At 42.7% G+C, this 17,230-nt stretch overlaps 1 protein-coding gene across 1 annotated transcript; it reads right to left on the bottom strand.

The window, feature by feature from the left end:
- Positions 1-3,431: 3,431 nt before the first annotated feature.
- On the bottom strand, positions 3,432-16,993 carry EIF2S3 (eukaryotic translation initiation factor 2 subunit gamma). Its single transcript, XM_035115349.3, has 12 exons — positions 16,913-16,993; positions 14,777-14,840; positions 13,847-13,974; positions 13,599-13,720; positions 12,351-12,445; positions 11,920-12,078; positions 10,049-10,183; positions 7,835-7,929; positions 7,074-7,218; positions 4,552-4,721; positions 4,242-4,414; positions 3,432-3,919 (listed from the first exon to the last, which is right to left on the bottom strand). The coding sequence occupies exons 1-12, from the start codon at positions 16,979-16,981 to the stop codon at positions 3,856-3,858; spliced, it is 1,419 nt and encodes a 472-aa protein (XP_034971240.1). The 5' UTR covers positions 16,982-16,993; the 3' UTR covers positions 3,432-3,855.
- Positions 16,994-17,230: the final 237 nt, after the last annotated feature.

Below are 17,230 nucleotides of genomic sequence, written 5' to 3'. Positions count from 1 at the left end.
AGTCTTAGCATACTATTCCTCAGTCTTAACTAGCAATGTATTCCACAACTGTTAGGGACGTTTCTGTACTAAAGTGCAATCCTAGCCCCCAGAGACCCAGGTGGCGCTGTGGGTTAAACCACAGAGTCTCGGGCTTGCTGATCAGAAGGTTGGCGGTTTGAATCCCTGCAATGGGGTGAGCTCCCATTGCTTGGTCCCAGCTCCTGCCCACCTAGCAGTTCGAAAGCACATCAAAGTGGAAGTAGATAAATAAGGGACCGCTCCAGCGGGAAGGTAAACAGCGTTTCCGTGTGCTACTCTGGTTCGCCAGAAGCAGCTTTGTCATGCTGGCCACATGACCCGGAAGCTGTCTGCGGACAAACACCGGCTCCCTCGGCCTATAGAGCGAAATGAGCGCCGCAACCCCAGAGTCGGACACGACTGGACCTGATGGTCAGGGGCCCCTTTACCTTTACCTAGCCCCCAGTAAGGTCACATAGTAACCTCCCAACTAGAGTATTTTCCCACCGGCCAGCTGAGGGACAGCTCTGCTGCTGGGGTAAGTTAAGATGCAGAAATTACGCTAGTGTAAAAGTAAAAAGCAGGGCATGTCAAGGGCAGAATAAGGGAGGAACAGTTACACTGCACCCTGAAACCTCCATCTGCTGGTCCCACCCATGGAATTTTGCCTATTTCCACCAAAAACACAGATGTAACTAATTTCACTCTACAGGAGTAAATGGTAAGATAGAAGGTAAAGGTTTACACAGTCCCATCTATCCCCACCCAAAACATTTAGGATGCAGCTTCAGGAGATATGCCAGCATTTCTGCCCTGTTGTTTGAATATACTATTTTGTGAATTGGATTTTTCACTGTACTTAATGAAAAGTACTTTTCTGTCTAAAGTTGCCCTGTGCAGGAGGGGCAGACAGGTACACTTGCCCCAGGCCTTGGAGGGCTGAGCTAGTGGGGTGGGGTGGGGTGTTAAGGGCCTGCCGGACTAGTGCTGTTATGCCAAGAATGCCGCAGGCCTCCCAGTCAACCAAGGAATCTTGCCCTGGGCTTCAGACAAGCTCTGCATGGGCCTGGGCTAAAGTACTGTTTCAAATACCACATAATTTATGAAACTCCCTCTCAATCTTTAAAGATTAGATGGATTTGTGGAGATAAACTCTATCAGTGCTGCTGATGAGATTCCCGAGCTGGAGAGCAACAAAATGGGGAGGTTGCAGAGCTTTTAGTCCAATGTGGTACATCAACCTGTTATATTCCACAATAACCAGCTTAGCTAATAGTGTGCATATTAAAAAGTTGTTCATGCATTTTTTGTTCTCTCATTTTGTCAAGAGCAGGAATGGCCAAGACCTTGATTTTCCAAGGTACTGTATGCTCCAGACTCTGCTCTCAGGACCATAAACATATTTAGCTGCAGAAACAATTCCCTTTAGTAGTAGTCAAACTCTTAATCGTGCAACTTTTTGCTAGTCTTAAGACAGTTGCCCTGGTTCCTGGCTTGTTCCCCTAACTAACCCTAACCTATGACGCTTGAGTCAAGGTACGTTACTATAATTTGTTTAAAATTTGGTAGGATTGCCAGGAGCTAGATGGAACTGTATTACCCTGGGGCCATGGGCTTTGTGCTGCCAGTTGCAATACATAGTTTAAAAGTGGGAGGGAGAATCCTGACCACTATCAGAGGAGCACAGAGTGGGCTTTGTCCAGGAAGCAAGGCTGAGAGCTTACATATCATTTCATGCTGGGTCTATAGGGCAGGCACCCCCCAAATTGGTCCTCCAGATGTTTTGGGACTACAACTCCCATCACCCCTGACCCCTGGTCCTGTTAGCTAGGGATGGGAGTTGTAGTCACAAAACACATGGAGGGCCGAGTTTGGGGGTACCTGCTATAGTGTATTAAAATACTATTTGCTGTTGCAGTGTTGGATCTTCTGGAGAATTCAAGAATCCAGCGCTTAATATAGCCTTCCACACGAGAATGCAGTTTGAGTTGTTCTTTATATATTTTCCTCCTGTGGAAAGACTCTAGCACATGTAGTTTAGGATAAGGAGCAGGGAAAGGCATTTCAAATCCCTGTGCACAAGAGAGTTTGGAGGCACAAAATCCTCCAAGATTGTGGATGTGGACAATGGAAAGCAACAGCAAACATCTACAATCCTAGATGATTTTGTGCAGTCATAGGCAACCTTGGCTCTCCAGATGTTTTGGAACTACAACTCCCATGATCCCTGACCACTGGCCTTGTTAGCTAGGGATCATGGGAGTTGTAGTTCCAAAAACATCTGGAGAGCCAAGGTTGCCTATGTCTGATTTTGTGCCTCCAAATAGCATCAGTTAGAATAACTTTCCATTCTTTGTCCTATCCACTATGGAACACTGCAGACAACAGGAATAAAATCAACATGCAATGGCATAGTTAATTTATTCTTAAGGGTTTTTCCTGCTACAATTTAGGATCAAACTATTGAGCTATATGAATTTTGTACCAATAAGTGGGTTCAAATTCTATCCACAACAATTTCTTAAGTGAACGCTGATATTCACATGCTCTTCCAACTCAGATGATCAATTGTAGATGGAAACCTATTCACATGACAATTTGATTTCTAAATACCATGTACAGTGGTGCCTCGCTTGACGAATGCCCTGCTTAACGAAATTTACGCTTAAAGAAAGGATTTTTCGAGCGGAGCTTGCCTCGCTAGACGAATGCGTTTTACGAAACATTTGTCTAGCGAATCGCGGTTTCCCATAGGAATGCATTGAAATTCAATTAATGCGTTCCTATGGGCAAAAAAAAATTCAATGCATTCCTATGGGATTCACTAGACGCATTTTTTCGCTATGAGAAAAGACCCGTGGAACGAATTAATTTCGTCTAGCGAGGCACCACTGTATTTTAATTTTAATATAGTCATACCTCGTGTTGCGTTCCGCTCTTGTTATGGACTTTCAACTTATGTGGCAAACCCGGAAGTGTTTACTTCTGGGTTCGCCGGCCGCACATGTGCAGAAGTGCTTGATTGTGCTGCGCACATGAGCAGAAGAGGCGCTCTAGTTGCAGACTTTTCAGGATGTGAACGGCACCCCAAAACGGATTAAGTCCGCAACTAGAGGTACCACTGTATTGTTCCAAGGGCATATGGATCACATATACAGTCACTTATCTAAGAAACTCATAGGACTGCAATTAAGTTTCTTCTTTTTAGAGAATCTGCTTTGACCATTATTAAAAGCAAACATTTAAAGTGTGAGAACTCTCGCATTCCATGTGAACAGTATTTTATGTCCTTGTGCTTTTAGAAACATCTACAAAGTAAAATCAGTGATTCTTAGTGATCTCAACTATAAATAGAAAAGATATAGTGACTAGCAGAAAGAAAATATTTGCTAGAAGCCTGAAAGCTAAACAATAGGGCAAGAAAGGGGACCGATCTTCCAAGGAGTGTTTATTATTATTTTTTCCACTGGTTCAACAATCTTTTCAGCTTTTTGCTACTCAAAGACTTGTAAGAATTAAATGAAAAAATAAGCAATATTTTTTATTTCAAAACAGATTGTGGGGTATTGTGTTACATTGTTTAAAGTTAGGTAAGCCAGCCCCAAAGAGTCTCAGACAAACTGACATAAATTAAACATGAGTCAAGTTTAGTTTTGCTCTAAGTGAGGATAATTAAATCTGTCTTTGCCAATTTCTTTTACACATTTATTGCAGATACCAACTAGAATTTCAGTTAAGAGGCTTGATTTTCAGTATAATGTGGACATTGTACAACAGCTTCCACTCTGAAAATGCACTCTCAGGTGTATGGAAACACTTCAGCTTGTACAAAGTGAAGCAATGCATTTCAGCTTTTCAGTCGTCATCTATTGTGGGCTTGATTGTCACTCCTCTTCTAATCTGTCCCCAGCCAATTAAACTGCAAAACAGAGAAAAAGTTGACAATTACTGGAAGTTGCATTTTAAAAGCTGCAAGTACATATTTTTAAAAAACTTATTCTGGACAAAGTGTGTCATAGAATGGTATGATGGCTTGTAGTTTATGAACAAAGCAATTAATGAAGACACACTTTTGTCAATAGCTGATGCTTTCATGCATGCTGGTGGTGGTGGAGAGGCTCAATCCTGCCTAACATTTTGCAACCTTTTCTCCGGTTCTCATATATTAGAACTACTAATGGGCAATAACCCACTCATCTAGGGATATCATTTTGACATTTTATTGTTTCAAACCAACTTACCGCCAATGCTTCTCAACTCTTCGACTAAGGGCAATTTTTTCTCCTACTTCGGTGCACACAGGATTTGTTAGGACTATTTTGCCCAGATCAGCTTTCACTGCACTGACTCGTCCTCCAGTAGACAGTGATCCTATGTTTACCATTAGAACTTCATTTTTGGATAGTTTTTGCACCTGAAATAAGTGGTAAAGGAAAATCAGATACAACTCTTTTATCATTTACAGTATATACGCACCCTTTTCAAGTACTGAAAGATGAAGAATTTCAATTCTTCCCAGTATTTTTACATGGAAAGTGCCGAATAACCAACCTTTGCTGCTTTCTTGTCTCCTTCAGTACGGACACCTAACAGTCGCCTCAGCAAGAAGTAGGAAATTTCAAGTTCTGTGAATATTTCAGGTAGAGCTCCAACTGCGCCAAGAACTTGCCCCACCATTCGATCAGCTCGGCACAAAGTTGGATCAATCTTGGTGCCAACACCTAACAACAAAACGCTTAAGTTACATCAAAAGCTATGTGACCAATGGATTCTCAAAATTTGCCATGCTGGCTAAACGACATACAGTATATCATTAAATTCCTCTTCAGAATACCAAATGTGTCATAACATCTAAATTTCAGATGAGGGACTCCCAAGTTGTCTCTTCAAGCACACTCTCTCCAGAGAAAGTGAGATTGCTACATGCACTGTTGACAGTGAAACACCAACACTGAAGAGAAATCAGCCTCTTCAAATCACTTAAAGGGCAGAACAACTAAAGTGCTATAGTGAGTGTTTTTTCCCCTCTCAGCCAAGAGGCACAGTTATTAGTGAATGGGCAAAAAACAAAGTACACGTCTTGCCCACAATTCTACATTCTGTAAAGCAGGCACCCCCAAACTTCGGCCCTCCAGATGTTCTGGACTACAATTCCCTTCTTCCCCGACCACTGGTCCTGTTAGTTAGGAATCATGGGAGTTGTAGGCCAAAACATCTGGAGGGCCGCAGTTTGGGGATGCCTGCTGTAAAGCATCTACATGCATATTCTACAGGTTAACTGCAGCATTCAAATATTGCCTATGAAACTTAAATATATGTGCTATGAATGTACATAGCTACTACCGTGTTTCCCCCTTTTTAATACGTAGTCATAAAGTAAGACATGGCAGGGTTTTTAAGCATTTGAGAACTATAAGACATACCCCGAAAATAAGCCATACTTCCGTGCCGCGCGGAGCAAGACCACCGAGCGCCCCAGCCAGCTAGCGGGACCCAGCATGCCGGCCCGCGACAGGAGGAAGCCTGCCGGGTCGGGTCGGTGCCCGGAAGCGGCGGCGGCTGCTGCAGCACTGATAAAGAGAGAAGCTCGTTGCTTGCGGCCTGAATGGGGGAGCAGCCCGTTAATGGGAACAGCTGCTGCTGCTCCGGCAGTTCACTGGGCGAAGACGGGGGAATTCCAGCACCGAGGCTGAGACCGGGAAAACGTGCGGAGGGATGGTAGCGTGCGCGGCTGCTGGCAAGGCCAGTGCGCGCCAAGGCGGGAAGCCGCGGCGAGGGCTGCCGAAGCGGGAGGAGGAGGAGACGGCGACCACAGCAGCAGCAGCAGCGCAGAGAAACAGGGAAGCTCCGTTTCCCTCTGGCGTTTGCGTCTGGGAAGGCTCCTCGCTGTCAGTTCCCCACTCCCTGGTTTCCGAGACGGAAAGCCAAGCCGAAAGCTCCTCGTTCTCCATCTGAGACAAGGATCATTGACTGTTCTTCTTTTGATGATTCAAAGCCAACTCCCCTGTGTGCGCGTCTGGGCCCCTATGCGTGGAGCATTCCGAGCGCTCCGCAGCGCCGGTCGGGCCGGGCGGAGTGCCTGAGCCAGCAGCCTCCGCCTGGCCCGGCCAAGGAGGTCTGCCTCCCCGCCGCCCGGAACTGGCGGCTGCAGTGCCGAGCGCTTGGAGCGCCCTGTCGGGCTGGGTGGAGCGCCTGAGCCAGCGGCCTCCGCCTGGCCCGGCCAAGGAGGCCTGCCTCCCCGCCGCCCGGAACTGGCGGCTGCAGCGCTGAGCACACCAAGCGCTCCGCAGCGCCGAGCGCTTGGAGCGCCCTGTCGGGCCGGGCGGAACGCCTGAGCCAGCAGCCTCCATCTGGTCCGGTCAAGGAGGTCTGCCTCCCCGCCGCCCGGAACTGGCGGCTGCAGCGCTGAGCACACCAAGCGCTCCTCAGCACCGAGCGCTTGGAGCGCCCTGTCGGGCCGGGCGGAACGCCTGAGCCAGCAGCCTCCGTCTGGTCCGGTCAAGGAGGTCTGCCTCCCCGCCGCCCGGAACTGGCGGCTGCAGCACTGAGCACACCAAGCGCTCCGCAGCACCGAGCGCTTGGAGCGCCCTGTCGGGCCAGGCGGAACGCCTGAGCCAGCAGCCTCCGTCTGGTCCGGTCAAGGAGGTCTGCCTCCCCGCCGCCCGGAACTGGCGGCTGCAGCTTGGAGCGTTGGAAAAGACTCCTGGAAAAGACTCCTGGAAAAGACTCCTTTCTCCAGGCAGAAGAGAAGCTGGGGGTTTGTGAGTTGACCCCAGGGCAGAAGAATCGTGGGCAGTGTGGAGGGATGCAGAATGAAGTCGGGCAAAATTAAGACACCCCACCGAAAATAAGACACCCTGCGTTTTTTTGAGGGAAAAAAGTTTTAAGACGGTGTCTTAAAAAAGGGGAAACACGGTACCACCCAGCACATTCCTACACAATATGTGTTAGAGAGGTTCTTGGAATAATTCTGTTAAAAAATCTCTCTTAATTAATTTATAGATGCACTCTTATTATGTTACGCTTCCTGCGGCTCTTAAATAGGTGTGGCAAAAATATCAAATATAACTTACCAATAAGCCCTCCAGGCACAGCATACTGCAGATCATTGTGTTCTGCAAAGAGTGATACAATTTTGGAAAAGATGGGCTTGCACATAAGTTTTCCTTCACTGTCCTTCGATACAATGCCAGGTCTTACCTCAAGCTCCTGGCCTACCTATAAACAGAATAAAAGACAGAATATTAAAAGAAAATAAAAAGGTGCTCTACGCCAGTAAGATGCTAGTTACCTAGTTTAGAAATAATAATGTAAAAAACCTGAAGGGTTGCTCATAGTTGTATCAAGTTACGGATTTTATATCTGTAGTATCATAAAATTAACCTTGCTTCTATATAACGTTTTTGCTTTTTGAGAGAGCAACGTTTATATGAACAAAACCAAGAAGAGAATTAGGGTTTTTAAAATAGGGATGTGAAGACACGAGGCTTGGTTGAAAGAAATTAGTTTCAATACCCCAAGAAAGATTTTGGTCTTTTTATCAAGCCCTTCTATGGCTCATGACAAACTCCATCTGAAACAAAATGGAGCACCACGAATAGTTTGTGATTTAATATTAAAACCTCTTGTTCCAAGGATTTATTTTGTAAAAAATTACATGTCACATCTAAGTCTTGGGGCTCATATAAAAAAACCATTTTGGATCCTGGTTATAAGTGCTATCAGGATACCATTTTAAACAATGTTTATTTCTTCCTTGGCATAAATGCAGGTTCTGTGGTTTGCCATACAGCAACTGGGGAAGCAGCAGTGAAATAAGAATGGCATTACATACCTTTAATACACCTTTTAGAATACTACCGCCTGCTACACCTCCTTTCAGGTCATCAACTTCACATCCAGGCTTGTTGACATCAAAAGATCTAATAACTGAAATCAGATACATTCAGTAAATGCCTGTGTCAATATTTTACTCCCAACAAAATTTTCTTGCTGACCAAAGTATATATGGAATGCTGTTCCCATGTGACTGGCAAGCACACAAAACTTAAGGTGCAATTTTTACAAGTCAGCAGACAGACTTAACACAATAAATTATTTCAAGGGCCCTTTTGTTACAATGTACTGTTCAGATGAAAGTATAATGGAAATCTCATGGAGTGCTTCAAGCAAGGCAACCCCCCCCCCCCGGCTATCAATTAAACCTAGATCTTTCAATCTTTAAACTGATTAGTTGAAGTTGTATCATTTGAAAGTCTAGACATATAAAACTGAGCAACACAATTTTTACAAATCGTTGGATATGGGGTGGGATCTATCAAGAGAAAGAAGAAAAAACCTTTGGAGCCAATCTAAATTATAACCCAGAGTGCGTTTATAAGTTTAAGACAGAAATACGATAAGCAACATCTTGATAGTGCTATAATGGATTATGTAGAAGTGACTTCAGAAGTCTGCAGAAGCCACAGCAAAGACTCAAAAACAGACATCTGTGCCTAGGAATTCTAAGAACACAGTACTTTTCCAGTAGATCATATGCTTATGTACATATGTCTGATAAAAGAAACTGAGTAACTGAATCCAAGATACAGAGAATTGTGTTCCTAAGTTAATGAGCCCAAGAGGACTTCATTTTTTTCAGGCTTCAGATCAAACCTTTCATCTGAGGGAAGGTTCAAAATGAGTTTGTGATGTGGAGGCCAACTGGTAAAGGACAAGAAACATTTCACTGGGTTAGTATTTGCCCTGTGCAAGCCTGAATAGCGCTGCGGTTTATGACTTCAAAATTTAATGGTATCCTCTAAAAATAATGAATCTCTACTTGCACCATACTGTAGCCTGTAGTCCTAAACTCATTCATCAGAATCAGGATTAAATATGCTTGTAGTCATACCATTAAACATGGTATATACTAGGAGTATGCTCCAGGTCTGTGCATATCCAATTACAAGATGAACCAGGATGATTTGGGGAAGATTCTCACATTTCTGGGTTGGAGTAAGCTGTGAGCAAGGCATCTCAAGTCAGATAAAAGGTTCCTTTAAGCCCCACCCCAGTATTTCCTGGAGAGCCATACTTTTTTCCATCACCATCCACAGCCCCCTTAAGATTCCTATTGTGTCCACCCTAGGCAGCTATAATTCTGAAATGTGGCAAGCTTCATCGCCTCATAGGGCAAAGATGCCTGCAAATTGCATACAATTTTGGCAAAAAATGTAGAAGTTAATACTTTTCCTGTTGGTTTTTTAAAATGAACTTTAAAAAGCACCCTGCACAAAACTCCCCGCAAATGCTTTTGTCTACAATCTGGCAGGCTTGGTCCACTCTGAAGGGGCTTCTATACATGAAAATGTTCACCTACTTCTGCAAAAAGAAAAACTTAAAGGCTATTGAATGGATGAGAAACAAAGCTTTATACAGTATTTAACAAATCCAATTTAGTCCTGAATAACAAGCCAAAACAGAGAGACAAAGCAACTCCAAAACAGCCTGGGTTGCTTTCCAAAGATACAGCTACAGGTCAGATCTTTTGGCCATTTTACACTCCTAGTTTATGCAGGCTCTGCATAAACAAGAGGGAGCAGCTCAGAATCTATGTTATTTGCAGCATCTACCAGTTTTATTCAGCTTGTAACCTCCATCTTGGAATGGAGCCTACCGGTACAAGCTGACTTTATGTCTGCAAAATTCCACCTATGTTCCTCCTTCATTCCCCCTCCATCCCTGCTGTGTGTAACATCTTGCTTCATGAAGAGTTCCAGAGAATTAAAAAACACACCTCTTTGTGACATTTTGATAGGTCCCCAAAAAGCTATTACTCCGTTGTGGGTTTTGGAAGGTTTTTTAAAAATCCATCATGAACTAGTGTGGTTACTTTAGGTTTTTTTACGTATTATTTATTCTTCAGTTATTAAGTCTGAGTACTTGCACTACATATGCTTTACAACGGCATTCTAAATCTTATTTAACTCTAAATATTGTTTATCCAATGTTGTGAGCAAGGGGGTGAAAGTCTACATATAAGTGGACAGGTCTGAAGCAGACATACCAATAAGCCTTGGTTCTGATGTGAAGTCTCTTAATGGCACTGGAATTTTCTTTACTATGTACTCGCAAACAACTTCAATGTTGTATTTCAGCTGTGCCGAGATTGGAATAATTGGAGCTCCTTCTGCAACAGTACCTATTTTCACAGATAATAATGTATTAAAAGCACCAGTTATTATGTGACTTGTTCAAAAGTTAGCTATATCACAAGCAAGCTTTCTGCCTACAGCATTTTCTTTACAGTCTGCTAAACAACACAGAACTGTTGGGCGAATACACCCACACCAAAAACTAAAGCTTGCTCTTCAATATGCATATGATTTAGCTACATATTCAGTAGCGATATTCATCAGCAAACAGTCCACACAGTTTTGAGTTTGTAGAAGCAGAATAGTCAATCTAAATTTAAATGTTTGTTTTTTTTAAAAAAAACCTGGCTCATAGTAAAATCATCACAAACTGCAACAGTTCGAACCCTTGGAAACCAGATGTTTCAGAATGAATGTCCAAGCTCCAAACAAACTAGTGGCCAAAGAAACTTCAGTCTTTTCTTCCTTCCTTTTCTGAACAAGAGCTTCTCACACCATGTGGCAAATTACTTTTTAAATGAAACAGACTTTTAAAAGCAATTTGCAACATGAGGTCTGCTACTCAAAAGAATTTAATTAATTCCACTAGGAGAGATGTAAAGCAGTTAGTTAAGACTATCTAGAAAGTGAGGATTTAATTTTAAAATGTGAGACTTCAGTAAAGAAAGGAAAAGGGGTAATCATAATCCTATCCCTTAGGTGCAACAATCAAATCAATTCTGCTTTAGTCAAGGTTTGGCATTTGAATCTGAAAATACAATTGTTTTGGAAATCATGTCTGGATGAGGGTACAGAAAGAAAGGATATAATGCTTAGTACTTCTATTTGTTATCCTGGTTAAAATCAATGTTGCTTATTTTGAGTGCACATGGCGAGAATTGAGGGTTGGGATGATTTTGCAAAAGAACACCGCCAACTAAGAATCATTATTCCATTTTGAATTTAACTCAGCTACCTTCTAATTCAGTCCATCTTGAAACAGCATTCACTCCCGGCTTGCCAGCCCTGTCAGGGGCCCCTTACCTTTTTATTTGGGATTATCCTCAGATTACCATAATCTGAGGACTTTTAAGAGACAACATATTTCATATGTTCAAGATTACTGAATTTTCTTTTTGGGTGAGACTATTTGAAGCAATTTTTCAGAGACAGAATAATAAATACATCCAAGTGTTTCACCCAACAGAATATTTTGAAATATTTGAAAGTAGGAAAGGAACCATTGAAACCCGTGTGACTGAGGCAGGTAAAAAAAAACACCAATGACACAAGAGCCTATGGTTGTAAAATGCGCCTTCCACTTGACATGGAAGACGCCAAAAGGGACTAATTTCGACATTTTCACCAACACCAGCTCCAGATGTACATACAGTAGTGCCAAAATCAAACTGCCATTCTGAATCTCTGGTGTAGTGACTGTATACTGGCACAATGCCAATGGTCACTCAAGCCACTTAGAACTGCAAGAGAGAAATCTCTCTAAAATCCAAGCACTTTGCACTTAAGCCTCCCTTGTACTGCACAAACATACTAGATGGACCCCTTACTGTACCCATTACTTAGCATTCAAGAGGGGAGTCCTTGCATCCCATCTGCTCAAGGCCTGAGCCAAGGTTTTTCCATGCTTATTTTCTAAAACCTTTTACAGAATTTTACTAATATATATATATAAATACACAAAGTGATGTTTAAAACATGGTTAACTGCTGAACTCAGAATTTATGGTAAGTGTTTGTTTGTAATAAACTACTCGGCAGTGACTGGTTTTGTTCTAGAAACCTACCTTGTACGAAAGCTAGAATTTGCTCATACTGCTCCTTGGCTTGGCTTTCTTTTACCAAATCAATCTTATTCTGTAGAATCAGAATGTGTTTCAGTTTCATGATTTCTATAGCAGCTAAGTGTTCTGAGGTCTGCGGCTGAGGACATGACTCATTGCCAGCTGGAAAGACAAAGGAACAAATAATTATGTATTAGAGTATGGTCACTTTCCTTAATGAAAGATCACAATGATATCTCATCCTATTATTTCTGTGGGTCACAGTTCCTAGACAGAAACAATCTAAACATGCAGCACTGAAAACATACAGAATTCAATGCATCTTAAATATGATTACAGAACTGGATTCATCAACAGTGAAAATACTAAACAGCTATTAAAAAGCAGAAGTACTGTATCAATACCATGTCAAATTTCTCCACTCCGATAGTTACCTATTAACAGCAGAGCTGCGTCCATAACAGCTGCTCCGTTTAACATAGTAGCCATCAAGATATCATGGCCAGGACAATCCACGAAAGAGACATGCCTATTATGCAAGGAAGAGCGAAATAAGCAGCATTATTCTGAAGCAAAATAATGATTAGTCTAATTAAAATAATTGAAGGTTTACGAATATGCAATAACCACACATTAAAGCAAATATGCAGAAGATGGATAGTTTCAATAATATCTGCTTCTTGAAACAACTGAAGAATTAAAAGTGACAACTTTTGCACTGTATAGATTTAAAAGCAGATACATTCCTCTAAGTTCTTAAAACGTACTCAAAACGAAGTCACACTGTGTTTAATGGTCCTTACTCCCTAATAAATGTGCTTAGTTTAGAGCCTTAATCATCTGAGATACGTAACAGGTTTCCAAATAACCCAAAGTTAAGTTAAACTTCTTATGCAGCAAGCAACTCAGCTCTGCAGAAGCTACCTATTCAGACAGGGAAAGCTGGAGAGGCATGGAAAGGAAGGCACTGCGATCAGATTCACCCTTGGCAAATCAGAGATTCGAAAGAGAGAGGCAGTTACTGGTTTGCTGGGCTTTCTCCTTCCATATATTGTGCAACTAATTTGCCCTACTTCCTCTCCCCCTAAAAACATGCTAAGGCAAAGTATCACACAACTGTAATAGCAGAAAGCCCTAACAGCCAACAACTTTTTTCTTCTAGCAAAGAGCTGCTTTACCGTAGGCCAGGCATGGCCAAACATGGCCCTACAGCTGTTTGGGGACTACATTTCCCATCATCCCTGACCACTGGTCCTGTTAGCTAGGGATGATGGGAGTTGTAGTCCCAAAACAACTGGAGGGCCAAGTTTGGCCATGCCTGCCATAGACAAATTTGATTACAGTTCCCCCCTTCCCAAGAACACAGGAATGACAAGGAGCAAGAAAGCACCTCAAGCCTCTTCTAGCTTCCTTATCTATTGGGACAGATTCTAGAGACAATCTTCAGAGTTTCAAAGTTCTTGCCATATAAGCAGTTGAACATGTAGCACTCCTCTTAGGGGAGCTCATTAGTCTTCTTCTGCTGTCAAGACCAATACAATGCCGACTTAATCAATACACATAAATAAATAAAAAAATCAGGGATTTTAAGTTTGAATTCTATATAAGCACATACCCACAGCAAAAACCACAACAAACTATGGGCCAATGCTAAATCATTTATGTTGAGCTTTTCATGTTACCTGACTAGTTTAAAATTCCCTTTGGTCCCAGAAATATCTGTTGGGAATTCGTCAGGTGTACTGCTCCCACAGGATCGATAACATTCTGGTCGAGAACAACTTGGATCATCAAGTTTGTAAATCTGCAGAGAAAAAGTGAAAATGAAGGTTTAATTTAACATTGGTCAGCTGACTTTGCACTGAAGAATATTAAGAGCATGGCTTCACACCAAAACAGGGAATTTGTTAGATGTATGGTAGTGATGTACCTTAGCATTGGCATAGCCCAGCTTGATAGTGATATTTCTCTCCAGTTCATTTTTGAATCTGACAGTATGAACTCCAGAAATAGCTTTTACTACTGTTGACTTTCCATGAGCTACATGGCCAATTGTACCTGGATTTTAAAAACAAATGTTTGTCAATTTCACAAAAATCCTCTAGAGTAAAAACACATCACTTTCTGCGTATACCTTAGAAGTGCTAGTTTCTCCAGTTATCCCTATATATCCAAAACAATAGATTCCTCCATTTGTGAGGTCAGTAAATTCATTTGTTTATAATAGATCACAGGTCTAAAACACCCCTAAGACACATTCTTTGAACTCCAGGTTATATTATTTGTATACCAAACTTAATATTAAGTGAAGAGACAATAACTAATTTGATTTCATAAAATCTTCTATGAAGAAACGTGATAGCTTCAGTTCAAAGTAAGAACCGCTAACAAGTATGATGGGAACCAAAATGAAGGCTACTTACTGGAAGTGTGGCATTACATAGAGAATGAATTCTGTTTGCCTAATGCTGAACTTTAAGGCAAAAGAAAGCTATTTAGTGTTTCTCAAATTAAGACTGATAAATTAGCAAACAAAGAAAATGGGATAAAATAAAGCCATAGAGCAGATATGTTCCAGGAGTAGAAAATTTAGTAATTAGGATGGGACAAAGCAAGGTCAGTATTTTGATTTGTGGCCAAATAAGGAAACAATAATTTTGTCACATGCACTTAGCTCCTATTAAACTCAATGGGTCTTAAATACACCTAAATCTGTGCTGGATCGAGACTTTAGTCTGGAAGACCTCAACTCTCTTAGCATTTTTTACGGGCATCTCAGTTCACAGAGAGACCCACGGGCTCAAGAAGCTATGCTATTAATATATTTCAACCTCTTCTAGTCAAATTTGTTTTAACTTACCTATATTAATTGTAGCTTGCCTACTGATGACTTCTGGTGACAGAGGTGTCAACTTAGTTACATCCTGCAGGAAAGAAATATTCTATTACTTCCAAAGACTTTGTTAACAAATACATTTGCTAAAAAACCTGCAATTGTTTATATTAGTTTTCTCTTTCAGAATACAGAGGGAAGAAACAGTAAAGTGTTTGCAATAGTGAACATAAAGGCATTCTAAACAAAGATTACCAAGATAGTTCGGCACTAAAAACTTATTTGTTTGAGTTTATATTTATTCCTTGTCTATTAAGATCCAAGGGCATGTTAAGCTATTATGAATTAAATAAACAATTTTTGCAGAAAACACTGTTCCAACATCTCATTTTAATCAACAACCAAGGTCGTGATATAAATGGATTTGGACTGCCTCCTGTAATTAACTGGAAAAAACCTGGATTTTTACACCTGATTTTTACAAATGCTGTTGGCAAAATTTTAAATGTGACACAAGTTTGGTTGTACAATACTAAATCATTCATACTTAACTTGCAATATTTGTCAAATGGTCATGTTATAAATTCTCTCATTACCCGTATATTCCGGCGTATAAGACGACTGGGCATATAAGACGACCCCCAACTTTTCCAGTTAAAATATAGAGTTTGGGATATACTTGCCGTATAAGAAATACGACCCAGCATATAAGACAACCTCCGACTTTTGAGAAGATTGTCCTGGGTTAAAAAGTAGTCTTATACGCACGAATATACAGTAATTATACAGCCTGTCTACAGCACAAAGTGTTTTGCATGCTTTATTATTACTGTCTTCATGTGAAGGTATTATTCCCTATTTCGTAGGTTAAAAACTCAGGCTGAGAAATGGGTAAGTTGCCCAAGGCTACTTGGTTGGACGTAGTCGAAACAAAAAATAAAAAAAATCCAGTAGCAGCTTAAGAGACCAACTAAGTTTGTCATAGGTATGAGCTTCGTGTGCATGCACACTTCTTCAGAAGGCTACTTGTTAACACAGTGTAATGCTAACCCCTGTGCTGCTGGAGAGGGTTAGGATGAAGTAAAGGTGACACTCTGGGGACTCTGATGTGGAAGGCTCTTGTCACTACACCAAGTTCAAAGGATACTACCTACCCCTGGCAGTGTTCCAATCAGCTGCTGCCTGTGAAGCAGCCAGAAACAAGGTGTCTTGGGATGGAACAGTAGTGGCTTTGGAGCCACTGCAATGAAAACTCCCTTGGTGGGGGTTTGATTTTTCTGTAAATTATTGAGCTTTGTAGTTCCCAACTACAGTTGAAGGTAAGAGAGATACTGTGCTGTCAAACTCACAGTGCAGTCAAGCAGCACAATCCATTGCCAGGTCAAGATCCAACCCATTTGCAATCAAATTTATGGCACGTTGCATTACACAATATACCAAAAGATATTAAAGCACGCCACTGAGCAAAAGCTACATCCTCTGCTTCTTGCACGTTTTGACTATTGCCATCTTGCTTCTCTCCACAGAAGCAGGTAAGGCTGCAAATAATAGGAATATGACTTCATACCCAAATGTACCCACATATAAGTAAGGGACAAGTCTCAATCAACACACCCCTCCGATGATTTCTATCTACCCTGCTTTTAGTTATGCTATGGCAAGAGAGGTAAGAGGAGGAGAGGGAACGCAATTGTATGGCACCCCAAAGTGTGGATGCATCAGAAAACTCATTTAGCTTTGGCAGGCTTCTAAACGCTGAATTTCAGCTACAGTACACCCAGGCACTGTGCTTGGGACTGGCACTCAAATGACGAAGCGAAGCTGTCCCTCCAGAGGAGGAATGAAGCGTGAGGACGTGCAATAGACCCCCCCCAGAGCAGGATTCCCAGATCCCACCGCCCTTCCCGCCGAAGCTTTTGGTGTCCACCTTATCCAAACGGCACCCTCTCCCAGCCCAAGCACGAGGAGTGCCCGTCCCCGCTTGGACGGAAGGGGAGGCGGCAGCAGGAGCCCCGAAGCGAGTCGGCAAAGCCCATCATCTCCCTTCCCACTTGCCGCCCCTGGGCTTCGCACGGACTCCCGGGCAACGGCCAGCCCGCCGCCGCCTTGTGGGACGCTGCGCCCCGCGAGCCCCCCCCCCGGCCTTCGAGACCCCCTTCTCACCAAGGTACTCAGGTCCTGCCGGGAGAGGTGCGGCTGCCCCAGAGTCACTCCCGCCTCGTCCCCCGCCATCTTGCCTGAAAGGAAGTTAGGAGGCCGATGAACCTGCCTGACCCCTCGCCACAGAACACAGCGGTTCTCTTGCCGTCGTCCCCCGGCCCAGGCGACGCCGACAAACGCACAGGAACGCAAATTAGCCCCGCCGCCTCTTTCAAGCCCGGGTACTGGCTTCAAGGGGCTTCGGGGTTGGCTCAGGCATGGAGAAGGGCAGCCCTGGAAGGACCCCGGGCCTGGCTGATGCAACCGGCACTTGTGAGGAAA

This window comes from Zootoca vivipara, chromosome 4 (genome assembly GCF_965207765.1).
Source record: "Zootoca vivipara chromosome 4, rZooViv2.hap1.1, whole genome shotgun sequence".
Taxonomy (NCBI): Eukaryota; Metazoa; Chordata; class Lepidosauria; order Squamata; family Lacertidae; genus Zootoca; species Zootoca vivipara.
Note: the sequence above shows the minus strand (reverse complement) of the source record. Positions and strands in the feature narration are given on the sequence as shown.

Bases quoted from the DNA above. Each gene is read 5' to 3' on its own strand.
- EIF2S3 (XM_035115349.3), bottom strand. From the start codon at position 16,981: ATGGCGGGGGACGAGGCGGGAGTGACTCTGGGGCAGCCGCACCTCTCC. The intron at 7,219-7,834 runs GTATGTAATGCC...TTCTGTTTATAG, and splicing joins TTCTAAAAGGTGTATTAAAG to GTAGGCCAGGAGCTTGAGGT. The intron at 4,415-4,551 runs GTTGGTTATTCG...CACTTATTTCAG, and splicing joins GAGACAAGAAAGCAGCAAAG to GTGCAAAAACTATCCAAAAA.